This window comes from Castor canadensis, chromosome 9 (assembly GCF_047511655.1).
Source record: "Castor canadensis chromosome 9, mCasCan1.hap1v2, whole genome shotgun sequence".
NCBI classification, from domain to species: Eukaryota; Metazoa; Chordata; class Mammalia; order Rodentia; family Castoridae; genus Castor; species Castor canadensis.
In genome coordinates, this window is record NC_133394.1 from 116,245,566 (window position 1) to 116,272,027 (window position 26,462).

The 26,462-nt window shown below is 37.2% G+C and overlaps 1 protein-coding gene across 2 annotated transcripts in view; it reads left to right on the top strand.

Moving 5' to 3' along the window:
• The window catches only part of Corin (corin, serine peptidase), a 251,062-nt gene that overhangs the window by 219,505 nt on the left and 5,095 nt on the right, over positions 1-26,462 (top strand). For both annotated transcript variants that reach the window (XM_074042313.1, XM_020158428.2), the window contains 5 exons: positions 9,418-9,534; positions 12,321-12,370; positions 12,522-12,696; positions 22,393-22,664; positions 25,460-25,593. In XM_074042313.1, coding sequence (XP_073898414.1) covers positions 9,418-9,534; positions 12,321-12,370; positions 12,522-12,696; positions 22,393-22,664; positions 25,460-25,593 — 748 coding nt within the window. The remainder of the gene's footprint in view (positions 1-9,417; positions 9,535-12,320; positions 12,371-12,521; positions 12,697-22,392; positions 22,665-25,459; positions 25,594-26,462) is intronic.

A 26,462-nucleotide genomic window follows, 5' to 3' on the forward strand; every position in this document is an offset into this window, starting at 1 on the left:
AAAGTTTAAGGAGAGTTGGTATTAGTTCTTCTTTAAAGGTCTGACAGAATTTGGCAGTGAATCCATCAGATCCTGTACTTTTCTTGTTTGGGAGACTATTGCTGCTTCAATTTCATTTCGTATTATAGATCTGTTTAGGTGGTTAATATCCTCTTGGTTCAGCTTTGGGTGGTCATAAGTATCTAGAAATTTGTCAGTTTCTTCAAGATTTTCAAATTTATTAGAATATAGGTTCTCAAAGTAGTCTCTGATGACTCCCTGCATTTCCTTGGTGTTTGTTGTTATCTCCCCTTTTGCATTTCTGATTTTACTGATTTGGGTTTTTTCCTCTTCTCATCTTAGTCAGGTTTACCAGGGTTTTGTCAATCTTATTTATTTTTTCAAAGAACCAGCTTTTTGTTTTGTTGATTCTTTGAATTTTTTTTTTTTTGGTCTCTATTTCATTAATTTTGGCCCTTATTTTTATTATTTCTCTCCTTCTGCTTGTTTTGAGTTTTGCTTTTTCTTGTTTTTCTAGGAGTTTAAGATGTAACATTAGGTCATTTATCTGAGATCTTTCTGTCCTTTTACTATATGCACTCATGGCTATAAACCATGAGTTTATATATTTATGATTTACAAAGGCAGTCCTAAGAGGACTATGTGTCACATAGGTTCTGGTAGGTCATGTTTTCAATTTAATTAACTTCCAGGAAACTTTTAATTTCCTCTTTTATTTCATCAATGACCCACTGATCATTGAGCAATGTGTTATTCAGCTTCCAATTGTTTGTGTATTTTCTGCTGTTGTTTTCGTTGTTGAGTTCTAGTTAGAATGCAGGGGATTATTTCTATTTTCTTGTATCTGCTGAGGCTTGCTTTTTGCCCCTGAAAACAGGCAGGAATAGCAATACTTATCTCAGACAAAATAGACTTCAAACTTACACTGATCAAATGAGATAAAGAAGGATATTCCATATGAATAAAAGGGGAAATACACCAAAAGGAAATAACAATTATCAATTTATATGCACCCAATGTCAGTGCACCCAATTTCATCAAATATACCTTAAAGGACTTAAAAGCACATATAGAGTCCAACACAGTGGTAGTGGGAGACTTTAATACCCCTCTATCACCAATAGATAGGTCATCCAAATGAAAAAATCAATAAAGAAATTTTAGAGCTAAATCACACCATAGATCAAATGGACCTAACTGATATCTACAGAATATCTGCACAATATACATTCTTCTTAGCAGCCCATGGAACCATTTCTATTTTTAAAATTCATTTATTCACATGTGCATTCCTTGTTTGGGTAATTTTCCCCCCTACCCCCCCGCCCCCCACCTTGTCTCCCCCTCCCCCCTCGCTTCCAGGCAGAACCTGTTCTGTGCTTTTCTCCAGCTCCATGAAAGAGTAGAAATAAGCAATAATAAGAAAGACATAGTGTTTTTGCTAGTTAAGATAAAGACAGCTATACAGAGAGATTCCTAGCATTGCTTTCATGTACAAATGTGTTACAACCCATGTTGGTTCATCTCTAACCGATCTTTACACTGGTTCCTGATCCCCTTTTCATGTTGACCTTTGTCACTTTAAGGTTTCTGTATTAGTTCCTCTGGGGTGGGGACATCAAATGCTTTCATGTTTTGGGTTTTCTACCTATCCTCATACCTCCCATATGAGCTCTCCCCTTGTCATGTGACCCAAGTCCAACAACATTGCTGTATTTGCCCTAGATCTAAAGACCACATATGAGGGAGAACATACGATTTTTGGCCTTCTGAGTCTGGCTAAGCTCGCTCAGAATGATGTTCTCTAGTTCCATCCATTTACTTACAAATGATAAGATTTCATTCTTCTTCATGGCTGAGTAAATTCCATTATGTATAAATACCACATTTTCTTGATCCATTCTTCAATTGTGGGACATCTTGGCTATTTCCATAACTTGGCTATTGTGAATAGCGCTGCAATAAACATGGTGTGCAGGTGCCTCTGCAGTAACCTGTGTTGCATTCCTTTGGGTATATCCCTAGGAGTGGGATTGCTGGATCATATGGCAGATCTATGTTTAGATTTTTAAGAAGCCTCCAAATTTTTTCCAGAGTGGTTGCACCAGCTTGCATTCCCACCAGCAGTGTACAAGGGTCCATGGAACCATTTCTATTGAAGGAATTTTGCTGTGTAAATCAGCAGCTGAGCTGTCTAACCAGACAAATGATTCAACAGTAGTGTTCAGTGGTGTTTGTCTGAATCTTATTAATGCCATTCTGTCAAAATTTCCAGCTCTAGTTCCTGAGTAAGTCAACTAGCTTTCAATATTAATGTATCTAGTTAATCTATAGGAACCAAATAGGTATTATAATAATATGGCAAGATTCAAGAAAAGACTTTCTTAGAGACTAAATATTTAGTGGAAATGTTCCAAGTTTTAAATGAGATACTTAGAATTTCAAATAACTTGTCTGAAATACAAGGCTTTTGTATTTCAATACCAACTATCATATACCGAGGTTGAATATGGAGACTGTTCTTCTCCAGCATAGACCCAACAGAACAGATCTTGCCTTTCCACTGAAATGTATAATATGTTGCTACTCTCTTGATGTCAAGGTAAAGAAACCCATGGGTTTTTAGAGATTTGTGCCAATCTGCATTTTAAAAGTAAGAACCCCAATTAGAATGCAAGCATGGGATACCTGTCATTAAATACCACATCACCTGATGAGAATGGAGTAAAAGTGGGCCAAGTGGTCTAGTGACCTGATTGCTCTCCTAATCCATGAAATATTTAGTTCCTTTCAGAATATCAGGGTAGGTCTGGCGATGTAGCTCAGTGGTTGAGTTCTTGCATAGCATGGTCCAAGGCTGAGAGTTTGATCTCCAATAGTGAAAACAAAACCAAAAACAAAACAGACTATCAGAATTCTAATAAGATTTGTCTTAACACTTCAGCAAGAGGAATATTATAATGCGGACATTAGATCAAGGGCAAACACAACAAGGGGATGGGACTTTGATCACATGATAAAAACGAGAACATACAAGGAAGGTATGAGGATAGGTAAGACATCCAAAAAACTAGATAGTATTTGTTGTCCTCAACGCAGAGAAACTAAAGCAGATACCTTAAAAGCAACTGAGGCCAATAGGAGAAGGGGACCAGGAACTAGAGAAAAGGTTAGTTCGAGGAGAATTAACTTAGAAGGTAACACACATGTACAGGAAATCAATGCATGTCAACTCCTTGTATAGCTATCCTTATCTCAACTAGCAAAAACCCTTGGTCCCTCCTATTATTGCTCATACTCTCTCTTCAACAAAATTAGAGATAAGGGCAGAATAGTTTCTGCCTGGTAGCAAGGGGTAAGAGGGGGTAAGGAAGGGAGCAGGAGGAGGGGAGGGGAAAGGGATGGGCGGGGGGAAAGGGAGAGAAATGACCCAAACACTGTATGCACATATGAATAGAATAAAAATTTTTAAAAAAGAGGAATATTATACATTTTTTATATGTGTCTATGAAACAAATTTGAGACAAGTTCTTTTACTTCTCTAGGCAGTGCAGTTGTCTATTTCTGTCTGCAGGGGACTGGTTTCCAGGACCCTCTGGGATACTCCAAATCTGCAGATGCTCAAGTTCCTTATATAAAATGGTACAGTATCTGCGCATAGCTATGCAATACTCTCTTATATGTTAAATAATCTTTAGATTACTTATAATACCTTATTTATCACAGCAAATGCTGTGTAAATATTCATTCTACTGTATTATTTCAGGAGTAATGCAAGACAAAATTTTGTATACATCTAGTATAGATGCACTTTTCATTTTCTGAATATTTTTGATCCTCTGTTGGTTGAATCCAAATATACAGAACTCTTGGTTATGGAGGGCTGCTTATACTGCCTTTAGGCTCAGAGCAGAGAGGCTCTGTTTTGAGCCCCGTGACTTAGAGCAGTGATTTTCAAATGGGGTGAATTTCCCACTAGAGGACACTTGGAAATATCTGTGTACATTTTTTTTATTGTTAATCCTAGGGTGGTGGGATGCTCCCAGCAACTAGTGTGTTGAAGTCAGAGTTGACTCTAAAATCCTACACAAAGGAAAGTAGCTCCACAGCAAGGAATTGCTTGGTAGGAAATGTCAGTAGTGCTCAGGATGAGAAACCCTGACTTCTAAGCCCCTCTCCCCTAGCCATACCTCATCCCATAGGGTAAGGAGTCTGTTGGCTAAAGAGTTATGTCCACCTCCAGTCTGGTCTCTATTTTAGCAATGTTTTCAAAATGCTGTCACAGACTGGGCATCATCAACATCACATGTAATCTTGATAGAGACAAAAATTTTGGGTCCCACCTGAGATTAAATGAATGAGGAAATCTGGAGATGGGCCCAACAATCTGTGTTGTAATAGGTCCTACAAGTGATTCTGCTGAAAGCTGCAGTTTGAAAACCACTGCTCCAAGGAATCCAAGAATTCTACCTTCAAACCTAACAGATAAGTTTGTCATGATAGGGGAATACACTTTATAACAGCTTGTTAACTTAATTTATTACCTCTAAATAGGTGGGCATATGGCATGTAGGACTCCATTTGTACTCTTTCTGCAGGCATTGGATTAGATGGTTTAAAAAGTTTCCTTCTCAGTTTACAACTCTATGGCAATCTAGAAGCATTTTTGAGCTTGCATTATTTGCACACTCTTAGGATACAGTGGCATTAGTGCTTCATCACTGGCATAAAGTTTTTTGTTCTTTTGTTTCCTATACAATGAAATTTCTTTAATTGGTTTTAATACAATATGGAAAAATATGTTGTGTTTAAGCAGAAGCAATACCAGTCATTGAATACAACCTGAGCAGCTGTTAAATTCCAGATACCTTTAAATAGCATGTTTTATATTATATACATAGTTTTAAAAATTAAGAAGTACAGACATATGTATTCTTGGTTCATATGGATATAGGCATTACTATTTGAATGGTAAATTCATAATATCAAACATTGAAATTTTATTCAATGATCTTATTTCTAAGTATTTATTCTAAGAATCATCCTTGTGCATGTAAGCATGGATTGAACATTTAGAATGGTAGTCGCTGTTTTTTTATAGCCAAAAATTGGAATCAATTTAAATGTGCATCAATAGTATATTGGTTAAGCAAATGTATGAACACCCATGTAGTGAACAGTATACAGTTTCGAAGGAACTTGGCATGCATTGTCGATGAAAGAGGGCAATGCAATGTTCACATGTACCACAAGGGGTGGTACTCTCTTATCAAACCACAGTGAGTCAACTACCAGCTCTGCCATCTACTGACTAGTGATCTTGGACAAGTTAGTCATTCTTTGTTTCATATTTTAATCTCCCACATGGGGAGTAATAATAAAGCTACAGAGTTATTGAGATGATTACATAAGATAAAATAAGCTATTCTTTTAGTGCTTGTCATATAGAAAATAGTTAACACATGTTAGCAAATCAATAATACATAAAATGATGTGTTTAGATTAAAAGAAGAGGGTTATGTATACATAAATTACAGAAAAAGTTTTGCCAGGAAATTCAAACAGCATTTAAAGTGGTTGTTTCTCTACATCTGAAATAGGAAGAAAACAATTTTTTTCATTATGTGGTTTTTGCTATTTTTTCCATGTACACTCAAATATTACTTTCATAATTTTAAAAAATCATTTAAGGAAGTAATCTCATTGATCTGATGAGGTTACCACCCAAAATACATATGGAATCCAAACAATTCAATCACAAAAATCAAATAAACTTATTTTAAAATGGACTAAGGATCTGAATAGATCTTTCTCAAAAGGAGATATAGAAGTCATCAACAGTTATAAGAAAAGTTGTTCAACATCACTAATCATTCAGGAAATTCAAATTAAAATCACAATGAAATGACACCTCACACCTTTTAGAACAATTATAACAAAGATAAAACATATCAAAAGTATTGGTGAGGATGTAGAGTAAGGGAAATACTTATACATTATTGGTGGAATGTTAATGGAGCTTCCTCAAAAAATAAAACTAGAACTGCCTTGTGGTCTAGCAATCCTACTTCTGGGTAAATATTGAAAGGAAATGAAATCAGTACTTAGAGGGTTAGCTGCATTCTGATGTTCAGTGCAGCATTATTTATGAAAACCAGCATATGGAAACAGCCTAAATGTATGAAGTGTTCATTAATGGAACACAACAGAATAGTATTCAACTTAAACACACACACACACACACACACACACACACACACACACAAAGAAGTTATAGTATTTGAGACAACATAAGTAGACTTGAAAAACATCAAGTTAAGTGAAATCAGCCAGGCACAGAAAGACAAATGCTCACCCGTATGTAGAATTTTAAAAAGTCAACACCTATGCCAGACAGTAGAATGATAGTTGCCAGGGACTGAGGGAAAGAGGACATGAGAAGGTACTGGTCAAAGGTAAAAGATTCAGTTATGTGGGTAAATAAATTCTCAGATCAAATGTACAGTATGGTGACTGTAATAATACTGTATCATATATTTGAAATTTGCTGAGGTTGGTTGTGTTGCATCTTCATCTTAAAAGATAATTATGTAAAGTGATGGATATATTAATTAGCTTCACTGTGGTAACCATTTCAAGACATAGAATTCTATTAAAACATAAGATTCTATACCTTAAATGTATTTTTTATTTGTCAAGAATACCTGAATAAAGCTGGGAACAAATAAGCGAAGTTGAAGTCATGCGGTAGCTCAAGTTCTGTTTGACAGCAGAAATACCGCTATACGAATTCACTGATTTTGCTTTTTGATGAGTCATAGGATGACATGATAGCATTGAAAGAAATTTATTTTCATGCACGAGAACCATGTCAGTGTTAAGAACTTCATGAAAATATCTTTTATAGTGACATTCCCCTCTTCCTAGTGAATAATTTCTTAAACTTTCCACTTGATGTAATTGAAAGATTCAAGCTTAAATTGCTTTTCTTATTGGAAGCTCAAGAATGAAATGCAAACACATCCCAGGAGTGGTGCTCTGTAGAGGTTTTCTTGAGGTAGCTGAAGAGGCCTGGTGAGTCAAAAGGCTGAAATGATCTTTGCAGTGATTTTCCTATCCAGCATCAGTCAAATCCCTTGCTGCACCCTCCTTTGTTTACAGGTTCCTTCTTGCCCCTCTGAATAGCTGTCCAAAGAATGACTTGGTTAAACAAAAAAGTCTGAAGTTGATCTTCATTTGGCTTTTTTGTTGGTAGAATGCCTGGATTTAGGAAATGTACAGGTAGTTCTGTTGCAGAAAGGTTTTCTCAGGGTGTAGGTATCAGGGGAAGCCTGATTTTTACTCTTTTCATTTCACTATGCCTCCATATATAGCCCTTCTGGGGTTGGTAGAAAAGCAGACTCTCATTCTGGTCAAAGAAAAAAAATCTTATTTTGCTATATGTTTTGTGAAATCATGAGAAATTGAACAGTTTGTTCAACTTTCTAGAAAAAATTAAATCTTGTGCAACTTCTCTTCCAGTACAGTTAGATTTAGGACATTTGTTTTAACATGAAAGGATTAGAATTTATTATTAAGGACTTAAAAAATTTCTTTTACTGTTATTTTATCACTGAGGATTCTTTTTTTTTCTTATTTTTTTAAAGTAGCAGAATGTGGGGGACAGATTTGTTCTTATTATTTTCTATTGTATGGTTACAATAGCTTTTGAGAATAATTAATAATCAAGTGAGATAATTTTTCAATGCCACTAAATCTAGCTTTTCTTCTTTCTTCTACACCCCCATTAAAAAATGTTATCCATTTATTCTTAAAGTGTTACCAAGCATGAAAACTTGGTGCTGTTAGAACCCCCGTACTTCCAGGTTCATTTGGACCTTCAATGTGCCTGATGTTTTTCTTAGCTAGCCTTGATGTATTTCTCCAAATGCTTCCACCAGGGAATAATTTCACATGCACACCACTTTCTACATCATCATGCACCCCTGCTCTCCCCCAGTTTTCATCAGAGGAGCTCACCTACTATCTGAAAGCAGAGACTTCCTGATTTGTTTTTTTTTTTTTTTTCTTTTATTATTCATATGTGCATACAAGGCTTGGTTCATTTCTCCCCCCTGCCCCCACCCCCTCCCTTACCACCCACTCCACCCCCTCCCGCTCCCCCCCCCTCAATACCCAGCAGAAACTATTTTCCCCTTATCTCTAATTTTGTTGTAGAGACAGTATAAGCATTAATAGGAAGGAACAAGGGGTTTTGCTGGTTGAGATAAGGATAGCTATACAGGGCATTGACTCACATTGATTTCCTGTGCGTGGGTGTTACCTTCTAGGTTAATTCTTTTTGATCTAACCTTTTCTCTAGTACCTGTTCCCCTTTTCCTATTGGCCTCAGTTGCTTTTAAGGTATCTGCTTTAGTTTCTCTGCATTAAGGGCAACAAATGCTAGCCAGTTTTTTAGGTGTCTTACCTATCCTCACCCCTCCCTTGTGTGCTCTCGCGTTTATCATGTGCTCATAGTCCAATCAGAGACTTCCTGATTTGAATTCTCTTGATATACTGTTTTCCCTTTCTCCAACTCTAAAAACTGGGCTGCTTCTTTCTCTCTTATTTCCTTCAAGTTTCAGAACAAGCCTCTTTCTTCCTGTTTAAAACGAATCCCTCTGCTTTTCTTTTTATTTTTGATAACATATGATTATTTTTTATTTAAATTAAAATTATAATAGGTTTTCTTTAAATATGGATTGCCTATGTGACGAATCAATTACTTCACAAAGAATAGGATATTTCCTATAAAAATCTAAGTACTTTGATACCTAAAATTTTAAATCTTGATAATGTGTAACCATATTTACCTGAATGATTGATATGAGCTATTCAAAGTAAAGTATTAGTGGAGCTTAGTGAAAATATAAAGAAAAAATATGTTGTCTAACTTTTATTTTTATATTCCATAGTTCATCATAATTTTTAGTGCATAAAGATTTTGCAATATGTTGAAAAATTCCACTTACAATATTTATACTGCCAAAATAGACATTAAATCGCCATTTCTTTGTTTGCTATTTATTTTATTTAAGTTAACATTATATTACAGGATTTTACTTTTTATCACTGCTTAAAGTTGCTCTTGTTTTTAGATGAATTTTTACATTATATATATTAGAATTCTAACAATTTATGAAGTTCAAATACATCAGCAGAGAGAATGAATGAAGCAGCTGTATTTATTTGGATCATTACCTCTTACTACTTTTAATAATTTTCCTTCTTGCTAATTATGTTCCATGATAAACCAAGATCCACTTTTAAAATACTGACTTATAATTTAATGCTTTTGTTGAAAGTGTTAAATAACGACAACATGTGTTCGAAGATCATTGTACTTTGGATATTTATCTGGTGTTTGCTTTATATCAGAGAGCCATCTTTGACTGAATTGATAAAAGACCAGGAGAAAGACCAGCAGTGGCTGACATTACACTCCAACTGGAAGAGCCTCAATGGGACCACCTTGCATGCACTGCTAGTACATGGGTAAGAACTCTTTCAGAAGAGCTGTGTGGAGTCAGATCATGGAGCAAGAGTTTATCATCAGGACATTTAATTCATTTTTAACATAAGATAATCCAAATTTGTCAGGCCAGGTGTGGTAGCTCATGCCTGTAATCCCAGCTATTTTGTAAACAGAGGTCAGGAGGATTGCAAAGTTCTAGGCCAGCCAGGGAAAAAATTTATTGAGACTCTATGTCAACCAATGGCCAGGCATGGTGGTGAGAATCTGTCATCCCAGCTATGCGGGAGGTGTAGATAGGAAGACCATGGTCCAAGGCTGTCCTGAGGCAAAGACTTGAGACTGTCCAAAAACTAGCTAAAGCAAAAAGAAAAAAAAAAAGCTGGGGGCATGTCTCTAGTGGTAGAGCATCTACCTAAAATGTGAGGCCCTTAGCTCAAACACCAGTCATACCCTGATTCCCAAAAAAAGGAAAGAAAGAAAAAAGAAAAGATACCAAATTTGTCAACATCATCAATAAAGAGCTTCAATAGCATGGCTATTGGTCTTTACATTTCAATATTGTTTGGTTTTCTTTCCTCTTTCTAGACATATATTTTTTTCCTTTAGCAAATCACATCTTTCTTTAATCCTAATTACAGAAACTATCATAATGGGGGATGGAACTTAGGTTGTAATCTTGGAGTTTTTTTATATTCTATTTGAAATAAATTCTTATATATGCCTTTTCAACAGATGCTATGTGGAACAAGTTAACAGAGGAAATTGAAGTAATAACACTAAAAACTTGGAGATTCTGAGAAAGAAATAGACACAAAATGACACTATCATCAAGTAGCCTTGAAAGTATACTTAAATTGCTTCCCTCCCAATCATGACAGCCCTTGTGTGGGTGGGCTGTAGGAAGAAAATAAGTGGAAGGAGTGAACTCTTATTAAGCTCTTACTACATTATGGGCACCTATCCAGGTAGTTTTACATACATCAACCATTTGCTCCCCCAAATAGACTTATACCATAGGTAATTAACCCATTTTTACAGTCTAAGAAAACTAAGGTTTGGAATATTTAAATAGCTCACTCAAAGCTCAGTGACCCACAGATGGTAAGTAATGGTTTCTGAATTCAAGCTAAGCTTATTTGACTCCAAAGCTTGCAATAAGTGCTAGGAAAATCACTTGTTAAAAATTCTAAAGGAGAAAACTAAAGGTGGCCCAATTCTCCTTTGAACATTTTTAGATTTTCCTCATTGACTAAAATCTGCACTTAAATTTCTGAATATTTGTCAAGTGAAGTACTTCCCTCAAATACAATGGCCTGAATCTTTTAACAGAGTGGTGTTTCTGGGAATGCCTGAAAAACATTTTCAGGTCAAATAAATAAGTAAATAACTCTAGTGTTGGTGGACCTGGTTCTAGTCCTGGCTTATTAACTAGATGTGTGATCTTATATTACTACGGTTTGCTACAAAGAGTTGGATGGATTGTCTCTGATGACTAATCCAATTTCTAAAAGCTCTAATTTTTCAATCTAACAAATAACAACTAATTACTGAGCATTTCTTCTAACCAGGTCAGTATGAGGCTCTGAGGGGATATATAAGTGGATAATAGAAAAGAGGGAATTTGATCTCAAGAAACACATGTTATGTGAGCACACTGAGGGATTAGAAGGTAATGCAAACAATTTTACATGTTGGCAAGTGTTACAAAAATGAAGGCTATCAAGGTAAAGAATAAGAGAGCAAGAAGACTTTAGATTGTGGGAAAGTAGAAAGCAAATAATATATTATATACCAATTATTACAAATGCCCCCATAAAAATTTAGGAAAAAAAACTGAAAACATATTAAGTCTACTAAAAGAAATGTGAAAATGATGTATTTTTAATGAATTGTTTTTATTTTGGGAGATTTAGGATTCTGAGGACATCACAGTATTTTTTGCAAGCCTTTAAGGTGTCTTTTTTCCTTCTTCAATTTACATTGAAAACAAATGTTTCATGTTTGGAAGAGAATTTAGTGCTTAAAATTTTAGCATACTCCAAGCTGAATTCTCTTGTGCAACCACCCTGAGAAATCCTGAAACATAGCCCATGTTCTTGCCTTCAAAGTTTAGCTGAGATTTTTAGAAATTTCTTCCTTTCCTGAGCCCGTATTTCCTACCACTTCTACCTACTGACCCTGACGATGCCATCTAGAGTTATATGAAGGAAAGTTAATCCCCCTTTCCTCCTTTCAAGTCCAGGGTACCTGCAATTTCATCTTGACAGTCTTGGTAGGATTTTTTTCCCAGTTTAAAAGTTCCGTTCCTTTGTCTGTTCCTCCATTTTTTGAAGTAATATTTTATTCCTTTCAGACTATTTCTCAACTTTTTGGAGGAACATATCCCTCTCTTATAAGCATAAAAATCTGACATGCTCTCTCTTCATCATAGACTATAAGAAGCAGCCCTGTTCCCCAACCCCTTTCCTACCTTGAGAGTCGTGGTTTAAGTCAACGTTGTCAATGGAATCATCAGCCAAGGCCTTGTGGGAAACTTTGTCACAATAACTTCTTTTCCCACAAACTTGAAATTATATTAAGATGATATTTAAATAAACTACAATAAGTAAAAAAAGTATAGTCTCCTTAAGTCCCTGAGGTGATATCTGATCACATCTGAGAATTTCTGCACTAAGAGTAATTATTACTCAGAAAGTGTAACCTCCCTTAACAGTGGAACTTATGTTTTGCTTTTCCATGACAACAGTTTGAAATGGGCAGTAAAAATGTAACTTAATGTCATGCCATTTTTTGTTTCCAAATTTAGGCAGTCTTGTCTGAGCAGAAGTAAGATTTCTCTTCTGTGTAGTAAACAAGGTGAGAGAATTGGTGGCGTAACAATGGGATATGAACTTAATTTAACTGGATGGGCTGTGGGGAAAAAGATCACTTGTGTGTGACATCAAAGATAAGCATTTAGATAAATTTGGTGGCGAATCACAAACCTATGTCTTTCACTTCTTTGTAGACTGTGGGCGCCGCCCTGCTGCCCGGATGAATAAGAGGGTCCTTGGGGGTCGGACAAGCCGCCCTGGAAGGTGGCCATGGCAGTGCTCTCTGCAGAGCGAGCCCAGCGGACACGTTTGTGGCTGTGTCCTCATTGCCAGGAAGTGGGTTCTGACGGTTGCCCACTGCTTTGAGGGGTAAGCTGCACCATTTCTTTTTTGCTTTGCCTGGTTCTGATTATTTGTCACTTGGGACATATGTAACTCCATGAAGTCAATTCATGCAAAAGCCACAGCTGCTCTCTTCCCTAGGCTTTTATCTGCAGAGATTGTCTAGGCTTTTTGTCATCTCTGTACATGCTGCTCACAGACCGGCAGTGGATATGTTGTGCTTATGATTTATGCTCTCAAGAGGGAGTCCCAGGCCAGACTTAGTCTCTTTTCTAGACCTCTTGAGGATATCACCCACATATGATTTAAACACAGGTGCTTTTTGGGTGCTGTAGTGAGGTTCAGATGCATGCACAACTGGTAAGTAGTTTGGAAGCAGAGTTGAAGATATAATATTTGCATTAGTCAGCTTTCTTCAGAGAAGCAGAGCCAACTCTGCATCCAGACAGTCTGAGGCTCACAGGGTTGATATGATCATGAAGTGAGGTAGTCTATGAATGCCTTCACAACCATTACTGCAAGCAACCAGTAACCCCGATAAAGGTAAATGTTTCTTTAAATATTGCTAACAATGTACACTCTGCATTTTCCCATAGCAAATGGCATGAGTATTTTTGCATTACTAGCGCTTTTTATTTCCAGCACTCTCCATCCTTTACTTCCTCATAATACTGAAGGTAACTCCTCTTATCCTGGTGAATGTTCCTCTGTGACTGTCAATGCACTCACTTTTCACAGAGTGCCATTGTTCACTTTTACACTTTGAAATCACACCGTGTTTATTAGTTGCTTGCCTCATGTGGCAAGGTATGTGTGTCTCATGGCCTCTCTCTATGTCAATAGGCATAGTCTTAGCTTACTAGAGTCCAGATCTCTGGAGAACATTTCCATGCTTGCAATAAACTACAGGCTTTGCTTGTGTTTACCATATGGGCTTATTCTCCAGTCAATTAAAAGATAAGCAGCCTCAGAAAACAGATGGTTCATATTCCATAACACAATGGAGAGGCTATAGAGTGCATCTATAAAATTTGTAAGTTAAGTGATATTCTATAATATAGATTTATCATAAATTTTTTTGTTACTCTGCAGTTATTGGACATTTGGGTTTGTTTCAGTTTGTTATTATTTTAATACTGCAATAAACTTTCTTATATGAAGCTACTCACCTCCTGGTACTTTTGTTTCTGGAGAATGAAGACCCCAAGACATATATTTTGCTCTATTTGGGGATTGCAGAGATGGATACTTGCTTTGTTCCTCAAGGAGCTAGCTTAGTGAGCAGACTGACATTTAAACAAATCATAAGGCAACGTGATAAGTTAGTATAAAATGGGAATGTATATATGCAGTTAGTCTATTGCTCTTTTTGGAAAAGTAATATACAAAAATCAAACCAGTGACTCCTCCTGAGAACTTTTAATGTGTGAGACCCAGAATGATTGAAAGAGTCTGTGTACTATGTCAAGAAATACACTGTAGTGTTATTGCCTTGGAAGGGACCAGATGTTTCTAGATATCTTTTCCAGTTGTGGTTTGTAACCCATGAGAAGTAGGATCATACTAGCAAAAGCACATTCATCAAAGGGTGATTTCCTAAATGAATCCAACAGTTCTTTAAGGGAATAGCACTATGTGCTAGTTAATCCAAGTTCATATGCTGCTTTTGTCTTTTTCATATGTGGTATCCAAGTTGTCTCTTTCACTGAAGGATCTATGAAACTAAAAAAGAATCTTGAAATAGAGAAATATGTGTTTATAATTAAGGAAATGAATATATCAAAGGTTTTGCAGAAATTTCGTGGAACACTAAACTTAACAGTCAAGAGGAGTCTGACTGTCCATACAAAGTTAGAAATTGCCCAACTTCAAACAAGTCTTTAATTGAATGTGTGCTAACAAACCTAATTCAGTTTTACAATCTCTTGAGTGGTGCTGCAAGCATTTCAGAACTTTTAATTGTGAGGTTTATTCTCTGCTGGAGTCATCCATTGCTGTAATTAATAGGATTTGCCTCATAGCCTGATCCCATACTTTGGCAAGGCCCAGAATGACCCATCTGTAGGTCTTCTCAGTCTGTCTCTTTCAATTACACTGGTGGGAAAAAGACAATTTATTTTGTTCTTCCATGGAGAGGTATTTAAATATACCAAATGAAAATTAAAAACATGAGATACTAAGTAGACCATATGTGCCAATACCAATTCAACTTCAAATGTTCTAGGGAAGAAAGATTTGAGTTCCATGGGTAAATTAATAGACCATTTCCTTGCCTTCTTCCTCTTCTGACAGACTGAAGGATGAACTTTCTAGGCTGGCACACAACTAGTAGTTGTCAGAAGTATTGAATTCTTTTCCAGAAAACCTATGTGACAAACCATCTTCCATGTATGAGACCGTAACCCGTAACCCTGCCATCAACGTGTCTCGATTGTTACTACACCAGTTCTTCAATCCAACAGGCTATTTGGTTGCTTGCCTGAATGACTTCCTCTAATGTCAGATCGTTAGATACTCTCACCTCCTTTCTTTCCTTGGCTGACCTGGTTTCTTGGGTGCATCACTTCAATCCTTTCACCAGGATCTTCAGCTTTTCCATCCTTAGAGCTTTCTGCCAGACACACCAAACAGGCCTCCAAAATGAGTAGCACAATTTCTGATATTCATGCTCTTAAGAATGAGGAAGGACATCATCCAGGATTGCAGATTAGTGCCCTACTTGACTTTCAACATTAGTTAGATCCTTAAGATTACTTGATAATCTTTCCCACCACCTATTCTAGACAGCTCCCTCTTCTCTTTCTCCATAGAACAAAATGTTGTCCTTGCTTGCCTCCTGCCCTGATTTAACATCCTTTTAATAACTCAGAAAAGGAAACAAGATGGATAGGTGTTGTGGCTCAGGCTATAATCCTAGCTACTTCAGAGGTGGAGATCACTGGGAGGATGGTGGCTTATGGCCAGCTGGGGCAAAAAATTCACAAGACCCCATCTCAATCAATGGCTGGGCATGGTGGTATGAAGATCATGGTACAGGCTGGCCCAGGCATAAAATGAGACCCTATCTCAGAAATAATCAATGCAAAAAGGGCTGGTGGAGTGGCTCATGTGCCTTCTAGTGTCACAAGTCTCTAAGTTCAACCTCTAGTACTACCATCAAAAAAAGAAAGAAAGAAAAGGAGAGCTTTGGTCTGTCTTTTAATTACTGAGGCCATGTTGTGTCCTTGTAATGTCCTTTTTATCTTCTGTGGGCTTATGAACCATGCTAGTCATTCACAGTTTGTTTTTTCCATTTCACCTGCTTGAAGGATTTGGTCCATTCCCATTAGTAACAATGTCCACTGAAATAGAAATTCTCCAGTTCTGGATCAATACCTGCCCTAGAGTGCTGTTTTGCAGCATTGGTGGGAAGTGAAAAAAATGTGGTTTTAAAAGTCTGTAGGTGAGTCTGATCTGACTCCCTGCTTCCCACTGGTTTTCCCTCTTATGGAGATATTCCATGCTACCTTCCTTTCCCCAGTTTTTAAAAAATATGTGTGGGTCTAGGATATGGCCAGCAGTTGAAAGAAATGATGAGCCAACCCTTGGACTTTCTGGAGCTTCCAGAAACTAGGAGCTCCTCTGCCACTTTTAACTTTTTTGTTAAAAGAAAAACGTTTGACAAATCTTGCTTAGTTAAATTGAGCAAAGAATTATCATGGATTGAGCAATCCTCAGAATATGTGCATTGCACCTACACCTGAACAGGTGTTGGAGAACATTGTTGCAGAACATGATGTTACACTCAATTGCTAACTGAGTTCATGTCAAATGTATGATTATGAACCTCAAGTGAGCATCTAACACAGTGGGACTCTTTCAATGCAATTCCACAGAGAAGTCACTTTTCTCCAGTAAGGGACAGTTATGTGCCAGCTTCTGTTCTCCCTCCATCGTCTTCTACTGATCTCGCCTATATTTTATGAATAAAATAGATGCCATCATATCTTTCTCCTTGTCTTAACCCTGATTCCAAAAGACTACCTGTATATTTGACAATATCCCTTTTTTTGCCTTGAGTTATAGAGGGAGATGTGTGCCTTTTCTATTTAAGAGCTATCATATCCCATCATTTCAGACTCTACTCCTGAAATCATCATTTCAGTTTTGCATCAATGTCTCTCTGTATGCTGGAGCATTCCTTTCAGCAGCTGTGCCTTGATACCACAAACTCAAACTCCTCTCCCTTCACTCCATCTTCAACTGTTGCTCCATTTGGCTACTATTCATGGTAAGGCTCCTAAAAAAATTTTCTATGGTCATGGTCTTTTCCCACATCTCATTTTCTCTTTAGCCCTCTTTGTTTGGGCTATCATCAATGTCAGTACAGAAATGGCTCTTACCAAAGTCTCTAACAACTTTTATCTTGCCAAATCCAATGGTGAATTTTCAACTCTGTGAGACCCTGCTCAGTGTTTGATCATGGCATTCTTCTTGAAATACTTTCTTTTCATCTAGAATAACAGAAATTCTTATTGCTTTTCTCTTATTTCAGTGACCTGCCATTTTCTTTCACTCCTTCCATCTTCTCCTGTTTTAGGCCGCTGAAAGCTCTAGGACCAATTTCTGGTTTTCTTATCTGTCTTCACTCACTGATCTAATTACATAGTTACAAACAATTGTTCATATTTCAGAAAATGTGACTAAGAAGTATTGACTAAATATCATAATTGAATATCAAATATTTGTTAATGACTTTCAAACTTATATTTCTAGCCCATCCTAGAGTTTCCCCCAGTCACCATAACAAAAAACTTCAAATGTATTTATTTTACTACTTAGCTGAGATGGCCATTAAAATATGTAATAACCATCCTACTGTATTTACATGGACAAAATAAAACTATTGATTCCTTTTTTCTGTCATTGATCAATAATTGCATGTTTCACAACTTCTCCATCTCAGTAAATATTTACTAACTGACTAATTAGCCTCTTCTTGGTGTTTCTTAGTAATTACACTTCTAGTTTTCAGCAGCCAGGGCTAAAGTATTCTGGAACTAGGAAAGCTAACTCCTTCCATGTTGTGGATCGTTCATTGGTTCAGCATTTCAATGTATTGAGAACCTGTATTTTTAAAGCATATCTATAGTTTAAAATTACATAGCAGATGAATCTTCTAGATATTCTCTGAAGATCACTCTGTTTGAATGGAGAAATGGGAAGCAAAGAGAGATTTAAGTAATCCTGCTTTGTTTTAGTTATCTATTAAGATTAAATTATCTACCATGGGAAGGAATTTTCCTCTTTTCTTTTTTTACATTATTTCATTGAGAAGCCATTTTAATTTTCCCTACTTTTTCTCCTTCTTGAACAAACTCCTGCTCATTTTATGGGTAAGACTTTCTGACAATTGCTATGGTTTCATGCCAGTCTTTGTGATAGACTTTCCAATTTCACTGCTCTGGGATATGTACATAGTCCCATTTGTTGTTTAGATAATTCTTCATTTTCTTTACTTATGCAATCATTTGTGATAGTGGCATAGAAATTTGGAACTTAATGTTCCCATTTCTTTTAAGCAGTACTTACTTTAAGAGTCTATGGACACATCATCACACCTATCTTCTTTTTTAAAACATTCTAAAATCTGATTCTCAAAAGCCTAGGATGTATATTTGACTAGGACCTTCTTGTGCTTTTTCTGGAGCTTGGCATAACAGAATTGTCCACTTTCTGTAACTTTGTCACTGATGGCTAGTTCCCCATCACACCTGGGTGATATGTTCATCAAAAAGAACATCCTCTCCTGCCATCTGCTATTGTATCACTCACCAATGAGTCTCTGTTCATCCCACAAGGCTTCCCTTCTAGGGCCAGCACCTAGCTCCTTAGCTGATACCTGTGAATCCTACCCATTGTTTCAGAAAAGTTTAGTGGAAAAGGTGTGGTCTAGGGCCAGCATTCTGATCCGATGCCATCACTATCTCTTGACTTAAAATAAGTCAAGACCAGTGAATCACTTCTCTAAAGTGGAATAAAGATCCTATATACATTTCACAGTTAATGTGGGGATCACTTGAAATAATGTGTGTAGAAATATTTGAAAAACTATAGTGATCATGTCCTAGAATCTAGGATGCTGATTTAGTTTTCTTATTGCATATATTTTAAAACTTTTATCCCATGTTTAAAAACTGAATATTTTGCATAAACCTGGAACTTTGTCTTTCACTGTACAACTGGAAGGTCAGGCTGTACTGGGCATTTCAATATAACAGCAATTAGCTGGAGTTGAGAGGCTGAAGGCTCTCAGAATGGGCAGGGCTTATGGTCAGACACAATCTCTTTTTACTGATTTATACCTAGCTCCTTCATGCATTTACCCTTCTTAAACCTATCTATTTTCTCTGCTACAGATAATTCTTTTAAAATACCAAGAACAGAGCACAATATTAAGTGAAAGTTTCCTAAGATTTGTAGAACAACAATGATGCCATAGTGTGATGTTTCTTTACTAAGTATGACTATGGTAACCTTCAAACTATCTCCAAATGACTATTTAGCTGTTCTCTTTCTGGAGTAAATCTTATTATGTAGGCTGATTTCTATCACAAGTGTTAATTATAAATATTAATTTTCCATTATTAAAAAGACTATAAGTTATCCAAAGCAAAACCAGAAAGGGTGAAAGAAGGAAAATTTTGTGTTACTAAGAAAAGATAAAGATAGAAAATCTGTAAATTTGGCTAACTGGGGCTGGGGATGTAGTTCAGTTGTAGAGGATTTGTCTAGTATGTGCAAGGCCCTGGATTTCATCCTAGCACCACAAAAAATAAAAATAAATAAATTTGAATTAAGTGAAAAAGTGACATTTTCATGTCTAAGCTAGAGTTGAGAGTAGAAAATTACAAGCCAAAGTGAGAGCTATTGCATCTAGAAATATAACTATTCTGTACAAATTCCTCAGGATGCCATAGTGCATCTGAGATATATAAGTAGCTATGTTTTCTCTATAGTGTTGATAATCAGAGAATTGTTAGGTTGGCATTATACTGTCTCAATGTTATCTATAAAATATATTCATTTAAAAGCAATAGCATAAACATGAAGCAAATTACACCTTAAGTGTGAATTTCACTGAATGAAATATATCTGGAGCAAGAATGAAAGGACAAAAATGTCTATTAACATCTGCTTTAACTTGTTTCATTGTGGTTTGTATGTTTTCACCTGGCTGCACCTGAGCCAGGTGTACTCTCAGAGCACGAGAATCTTGGTACAAATAAGTTCTAGTTCTCCTTGCTGCTGATGCTTTGAGACCCACAGTCAAATGGGAAATAGTCCCCTTTATGCTGTGGATTTTCAGCTCATATAATTCCCTTTTTATTTGTAACCTAGTTTCCCTGTTTTGTTTTTTATTGAAATAACCTTATGATCATCTCCTGTTCCTATGTGTTTCTTTACTGGGTACTTTGAACTGATTGATATTAAAAACTTTTTGATATCTATGAAGTTATTTTTCTTTAAGGATTCTATAGAGGGCATTTTTGCACAGTATGACTTATGCATTTAACAATACTAAAATCAGTTTGGGTGTCAATATTGGTACCTCCTTTCTAATCCTCCCCAAATCGCAGCCTTTTAGATATTTGCTTTGCTGAGGGTGACTTAAGGTATCCCAAGGAAAGGAGAGCCCTTAAAATACTGATTCCCAGGTTCCCACCAAGAGCTTCTATTTCACTGGATATGTGGGCAATGTCCAAAGGATCAGAATTTTTAAATCCCTTCAGATAATTCCATGTTCAACCTGGGAAACAAAATGATCTAAATAAGCAAATCTACCTACTTTAGTTGATTTGATCACTAGTTCCTAAAGGAGAGTGGTAGAGTCTTAGGCTCAAAGTTCCATAGCATAAGAACATATCCACAGTAAAGCTCTATCCCCCTCCCCAACACAATGGTCCAACAAATATTCATGTCTTTGATCATACCCATTTTGGAAAAGGAGGAGGGCATGAAGGGAGTGATTAAAAATAGACCTATACTCCTGGAGTCTACCACTAATAAATATTTTAAAAAACTTAAACTGAACCATCATTAAACAAATACTTTTTGAGAACCAAGTGTATCCCTGGTGTTAGACCCTGTGAATATAGAAGTCAACAAGACCAATAGAGTTCCTGCTGTAACAGAGAAAACATTCTTGGTGGCAAACACTGAATATTAAATGTATCAATGTCATTGATATTAATGAATACATGAGAAGAAAATTAAAGTAGGATCAAGAGTGGAGAGAGTTATGGGGCTAGAGTAAGGGTTAGACAGGGAAAATAGTGCTGTGGAAATGGTGTTTGAGTTGAGACAAGGTTGAAGAAAAAGAGTAGGTGGCAGCCATGTGAGAGCTGAGGGAACAGCAAAAAAGGAATTCTTGAGTTGGGGATGCCCTTAATATGTCCAAAAATAGAAAGAAAATTCTTAGGGTTGAAATGCAGCACAATACATAGGACTTCAGAGGCCAAGAATAAAAGTCTAGAATTCATCTCAAGTGTGCTATAATGTCCTTGGATAATTGTGAGCAGGAGATAATCTTGATCTAATTGTACTTTTAAAAGATCACTCTGACCACTGTGAGGAAAATTAGTTATAAGGGTCAAGGTTGGAAGAAGGGCCAATATTTGAGAGGCCATTGCAGTCGTCCAAGTGTGTGAGAGTAGCTTATATTAAGATGGCAACAAGAGAAGTAGAAACAGCAAGATGCAGGATATATTTGAAAGAAGTGAGGAAGACTTTCTGATCAATACTGGGTGAAAGGGAAGATTCAGCTGGTAATGTAGTTGGAAGCTTAAATTACTGTAAAATGAATTTTGAATGCTTAAACGTTGCCAGATACATGGTAAGCACTCAAGAAATCTTGGCTATCATTAAACATCTATGTGAGTATGTTGAGTAGACAATTGAGCATTCAAGTCTGTAGCTCAGGGCAGAGGATGGAGCTGGTGCTAAACATTTTGGAGTCATCAGGGTATGGGTGGTATTTAAAACCACTGGACCAGGTGAAATCATGGAGAGAGCATAGAATGCAAAGAGAATGTTGAGGATGGAATTCCAAGCGCTTCAACATTGACACTGAGCACTGGGGAGAAAGACCCAGAAGAGGAGACTGAGAGAGGGGGGCCCATAATATTGAAGAAAATTTTGGAGCATGGCAAGACCTTAATCAAAGTGAACAAAGCATTTTAAGGTGAGAATTAACTAAAATGTTGCTGATTCGTGTTCAAAAAATGGAGTCTAAGGGTGATCTTTTTAAACCTTTGCCTTGAAATTTGTGGACAGCTGCCCTGAAAATTTGGTATTTCTCTGAGTCACTTGCTCTTTCTTGGAGGGATCTTTTAGTTTTGGCTTTTCCTTTCCTTTTTTCACTTTTCCTCTTGCTCCTATCTCTTCTTCATGACTTTTTAGTATCTTTATTTTTCAATGAAACAAGTAAGTACTGTAAATTCCTTTAAAACTGAACAAATTATATTTTCAAGAACACCCATATTTAAGAAGCCTGAACTTTGCTTTTCACAATAACTAGCTATTCATCATTCAGGCCATTAAATACATATTTATGTGAACACAATGGGAGGCAGGAATGGAAATAGCCATTATTACACACATAAAATGTTTCTGAAGGCACAAATGAAAGTGAAAAGATGATCAGAATCGAATATGCCATTTGCTCTTGAATTATTATTTTAGAAGAGAGAATGCTGCTGTCTGGAAAGTGGTACTTGGCATCAACAACCTGGACCATCCATCGGTGTTCATGCAGACACGCTTTGTGAAGACCATCATCCTGCACCCCCGCTATAGCCGGGCAGTGGTGGACTATGACATCAGCATAGTGGAGCTGAGTGAACACATCAATGAGACAAGCTATGTCAGACCTGTCTGCTTACCCAGCCCGGAGGAGTCTCTAGAACCAGATACATACTGTTATATCACAGGCTGGGGACACATGGGAAATAAAAGTAAGTCAGAGTCATTAGTAGTTCTTGCCTTTCAGCTTGTAACACAAAAACATTGTGTTTCCTCCTAGCCTTTGGTCATAATTTCCTATTTTCACTTGTAAAAATGTAGCCACACATGGTAAAAACTTGGTTTAAGTGTTGCATTCTTCCTTTCATGCCAGTTGTAGACAAGAATAACCTATCATAGCACTGAAGCCTGCCAGCCTAAAATGCAACCTCAGAAATCCTCCATACTTCAGACTCTTTCTCCAGGGAGCCACTAGCAATGATTTGGCACTGCTGTGCAAGATGAGACCAGTCAGTCATCCCTACTTTGGACTGACACAATGATTTGGGCTGTCACTAGGCAGAGTCACTAGGGACTCTATGGAGTGGTTAGGTTATTTCACTTCTTCAGTTAAGTTTCCTGGTCACATTTCCAATTCTGTGTTATGTTTTGGTCTTATCGACATCTTACCACCTGTAAGTCCTTCTAGAAAGAAAATTGATTTAATATTTTCCTATTTAAGTTGGTGAAAATAATTTGGCCCTATAGATAATTTAAACATATAAAACATGTAGAAATTAAAATTTTGCACTGCTTACTCTCACCCCACCCCCAGGGACTCTCTCATTCTGTTTGACCTATTTAAAATTTAGAGTAAGAATTGAGTCTATGTGACATTTCGTTTACCTGTAGGTGCTGGCCATTCTGGCTACAGCAAGTCCAGTGCTATGGGTCTCAAGAATGATAATATGTATTGGCATCTGGTAGGAACTGCCAATTTAAAGAAACTTTTTTTCTTGAAACTTAATCAGGTACACTTTAAGCTAAATTTTGTTTTCTAAATGATGGAAAGTCAGTATATAAAAATTAATGACTTTTTCAGAGGAAGTTCACATATCAGCATTTTGGAGGTAGTGCTAGACTTAAGATGCTACCATTCCTCATATCTTGGTTCTTAGAAGCTATTATTAGTATGCAATATAAGAGCACAATATACTTTTTGTTGTCTCTACTTATGTAAGTCTCACAATAGCCATTTTGAGCCATATCAAATAGTATAACATTATACGTGCCACAGCGTGAGGGTCTGAATTTATTCAGGCAGATGTGATTGACCGTAACTGTACCACTTTCTAATTTACTACAAAAGAAAAAAATATAATATGTGGGAAGCTGAGATTGTGAGGATTGTGGTTTGTGGCCAGCCTGGGCAAAAAGCTATCATGACCCCATCTCAACAGACAAGCTGGGCATGGAGTCATAATGCCCCACAACTGATGGGGTGTGTGTAGGGGGGTGAGTAGGTAGGAAATTATGGTCCAGGTCAGCCCTGGATGAAAAAAAGTGAGACCCTAGCTGAAAAATAACTAAAGCAGGAAAAGGGCTAGTGGCATGGCTCAAGAGATAAAGCACTTGCCAAGCAAATAATGAGGCTTTGAGTTCAAACCTTAATACTGTCGAAAAAGAAAGAAAAAAAGAGCAATGGTCTAACTTACAAGATAGTTAAAAAGATTAAAAACAATGAGGCCAAGAAAATGCTTGATGTAGGTGCCTGGCCTACTACTAATACCCAATTAGATATTATTCTCATATCATGTTTTTGACAACTCATAAAACATTCACTGTCTGCTTCATATTGATTTCTTTTCCGCAAATGACTATTTCTTCCAATAAAGTACGCTGTACAAATACACCATTTCCCTGTCTCCCACAGCCACAGCCGGACATGGTGGCTCACACCTGTAGTCATTCCCAGCTACTTGGGAGATGGAGATAGTAGGATTGTGGTTCAAGGTCAGTCCAGGCAAAAAGTTATAGAGACTCTATCTCGAGAAATAAGCTGAGCATGAGGGTGTATGCCTGTGATTCCATGTATGTGGGAGGTATATGTAGAAGGATCACAACCCCAGGCCACTGGGCAAAAAACAAGACTCTCTCTGAAAAAACAACTATAGCAAAAGGGGCTGGAAGTATAGCTCAAATGGTAGAGTGCCTCCCTAGTAAGCATGTGGCCCTGAGTTCAATCCCCAGTTCCATCACAAAGGGATAATGCATCCAATTTTGTAGAATGCCCAAATAGCAAAATATTCATGATGCTTTAAGAAGTTCATTGTTACTCAGCAAGAACTTACAGGCAAGACAGAATTCACAGACACTGTCAACTCTAAGGGACCGTTTTGTCCTTTTGACATCTCTCTGTCATATTCTCTAGGATTAAAACTCTTACATCAAATAATTGCCACCTGAGCACATGGTCAGATGTATTCTTTTCACCGAGAACAGGGCAGCCTTTCCCTGTTAGATTTAACAGGTGTTCTATACTTCTGCAGGGCAGGACTTGTGCTGAGCTGGCAGTCTTCTGGGTAAAGCTTTGTTTGAGCCCCTTTTCACTGTGATAGCTGTTGTTTTTGACATAGCATCTGGCAAGAACAGAAAAGCACAAGGCACCCATCTGTGCCTCAGTTTCCTAATTAGCAAAATTAAGGAATTTCATCGGATGAGTGCTCTGAGTATTTCTAATTAAACAATTTTGACTTCAATGCTGGAGGTGTGGCTCAAGCAATAGAGTGCCCGCCTGGCAAGTGTGTAGCTCTGAGTTCAAACCCCAGTACCACAAAACAAATATCCACAAACCCCAAAATATCTGATTCCAAGCAAGTCTTGTCTTTGTAATGACATTTCAAGTAAGGAATATTGTTCTCTTGATGTAAAAATGTTTATCTAATACTGTTCATTTCATATTGGCTAGCCTGCTTTTGAGTTATCTTACGATCCTATATGTTTGCATTTCGTCACTTTTCAAATCTAGTGCCTTTTAAACTGCAAGAGGGAGAGGTCCGCATTATCTCTCTGGAACAGTGCCAGTCCTACTTTGACATGAAGACCATCACCACCCGGATGGTATGTGCTGGCTACGAGTCTGGCACTGTTGATTCATGCATGGTAAGTTGCTTTCAAATTATCCAGGAGATGTGGATCAGTAATAACTTCAGTGGGCCGCTGTCAACTCATTAGTATTCATGATGGTTCCTTTGGGAACCATCTATAGCCAAATGCTTAATTACTCTCAGTGAATTTTCCTTAATCCACTACCCAGTGCTCCCTGTCTCCATTCCCTTTGGTCAGGTTGCCATCAGGTTTCTCATCTGCTGAATGGGAGTCTCCCCTCTGATCAGCAATAGGAGGAAAACAATTGTTTCAGTCCATGTCATTTGTTCATTTTGATGGCTAGGACAAGCAAGATTTTAAGAAGAGCAAATGGTGATCATAGCTTCACCTGGCAGTTCAGGGGTCAAGGGGACACCAGAGGACATTGCTAGCCATTAGTGTGATAGCATTAGGGCATACACCAACACCCCAACTTTCAGGGTGTGTGACAAGAACTGTCTCAAGAGTAATCACATAGAATTGTGTAGGCTCTTGTGATCCTCATTTGATTGCCGTCATGTCCTCAAATGTCCATGACCCCAACCTGAAATACTCAGAATTTCTGGACATAATGCTATGCAGAGCAAGCCAATCTAGCAGAAGCATTTTTGTATTTGCTTAAACACTCACTGTATCAAACTGGACTGGTTCTCAGGGCTCCCACAGAGAAGCTCAGAACAGAGTAGAGAAGACAGCTGGCACACTACAGGGCTGAGAAACACCTTCATTTTGCTGCTTTGAAATAAACAGATTGCTCCCCAGATTTTAACACTGAACAGGAGTTATAGCAATGCTGTTATCACTCACTCACCATAATTAAATGGCATTTTTAATGGTTAGGTTAGAATGGAAAGTCTAAGGACTGGAAACAGCTCTCTAAGGAC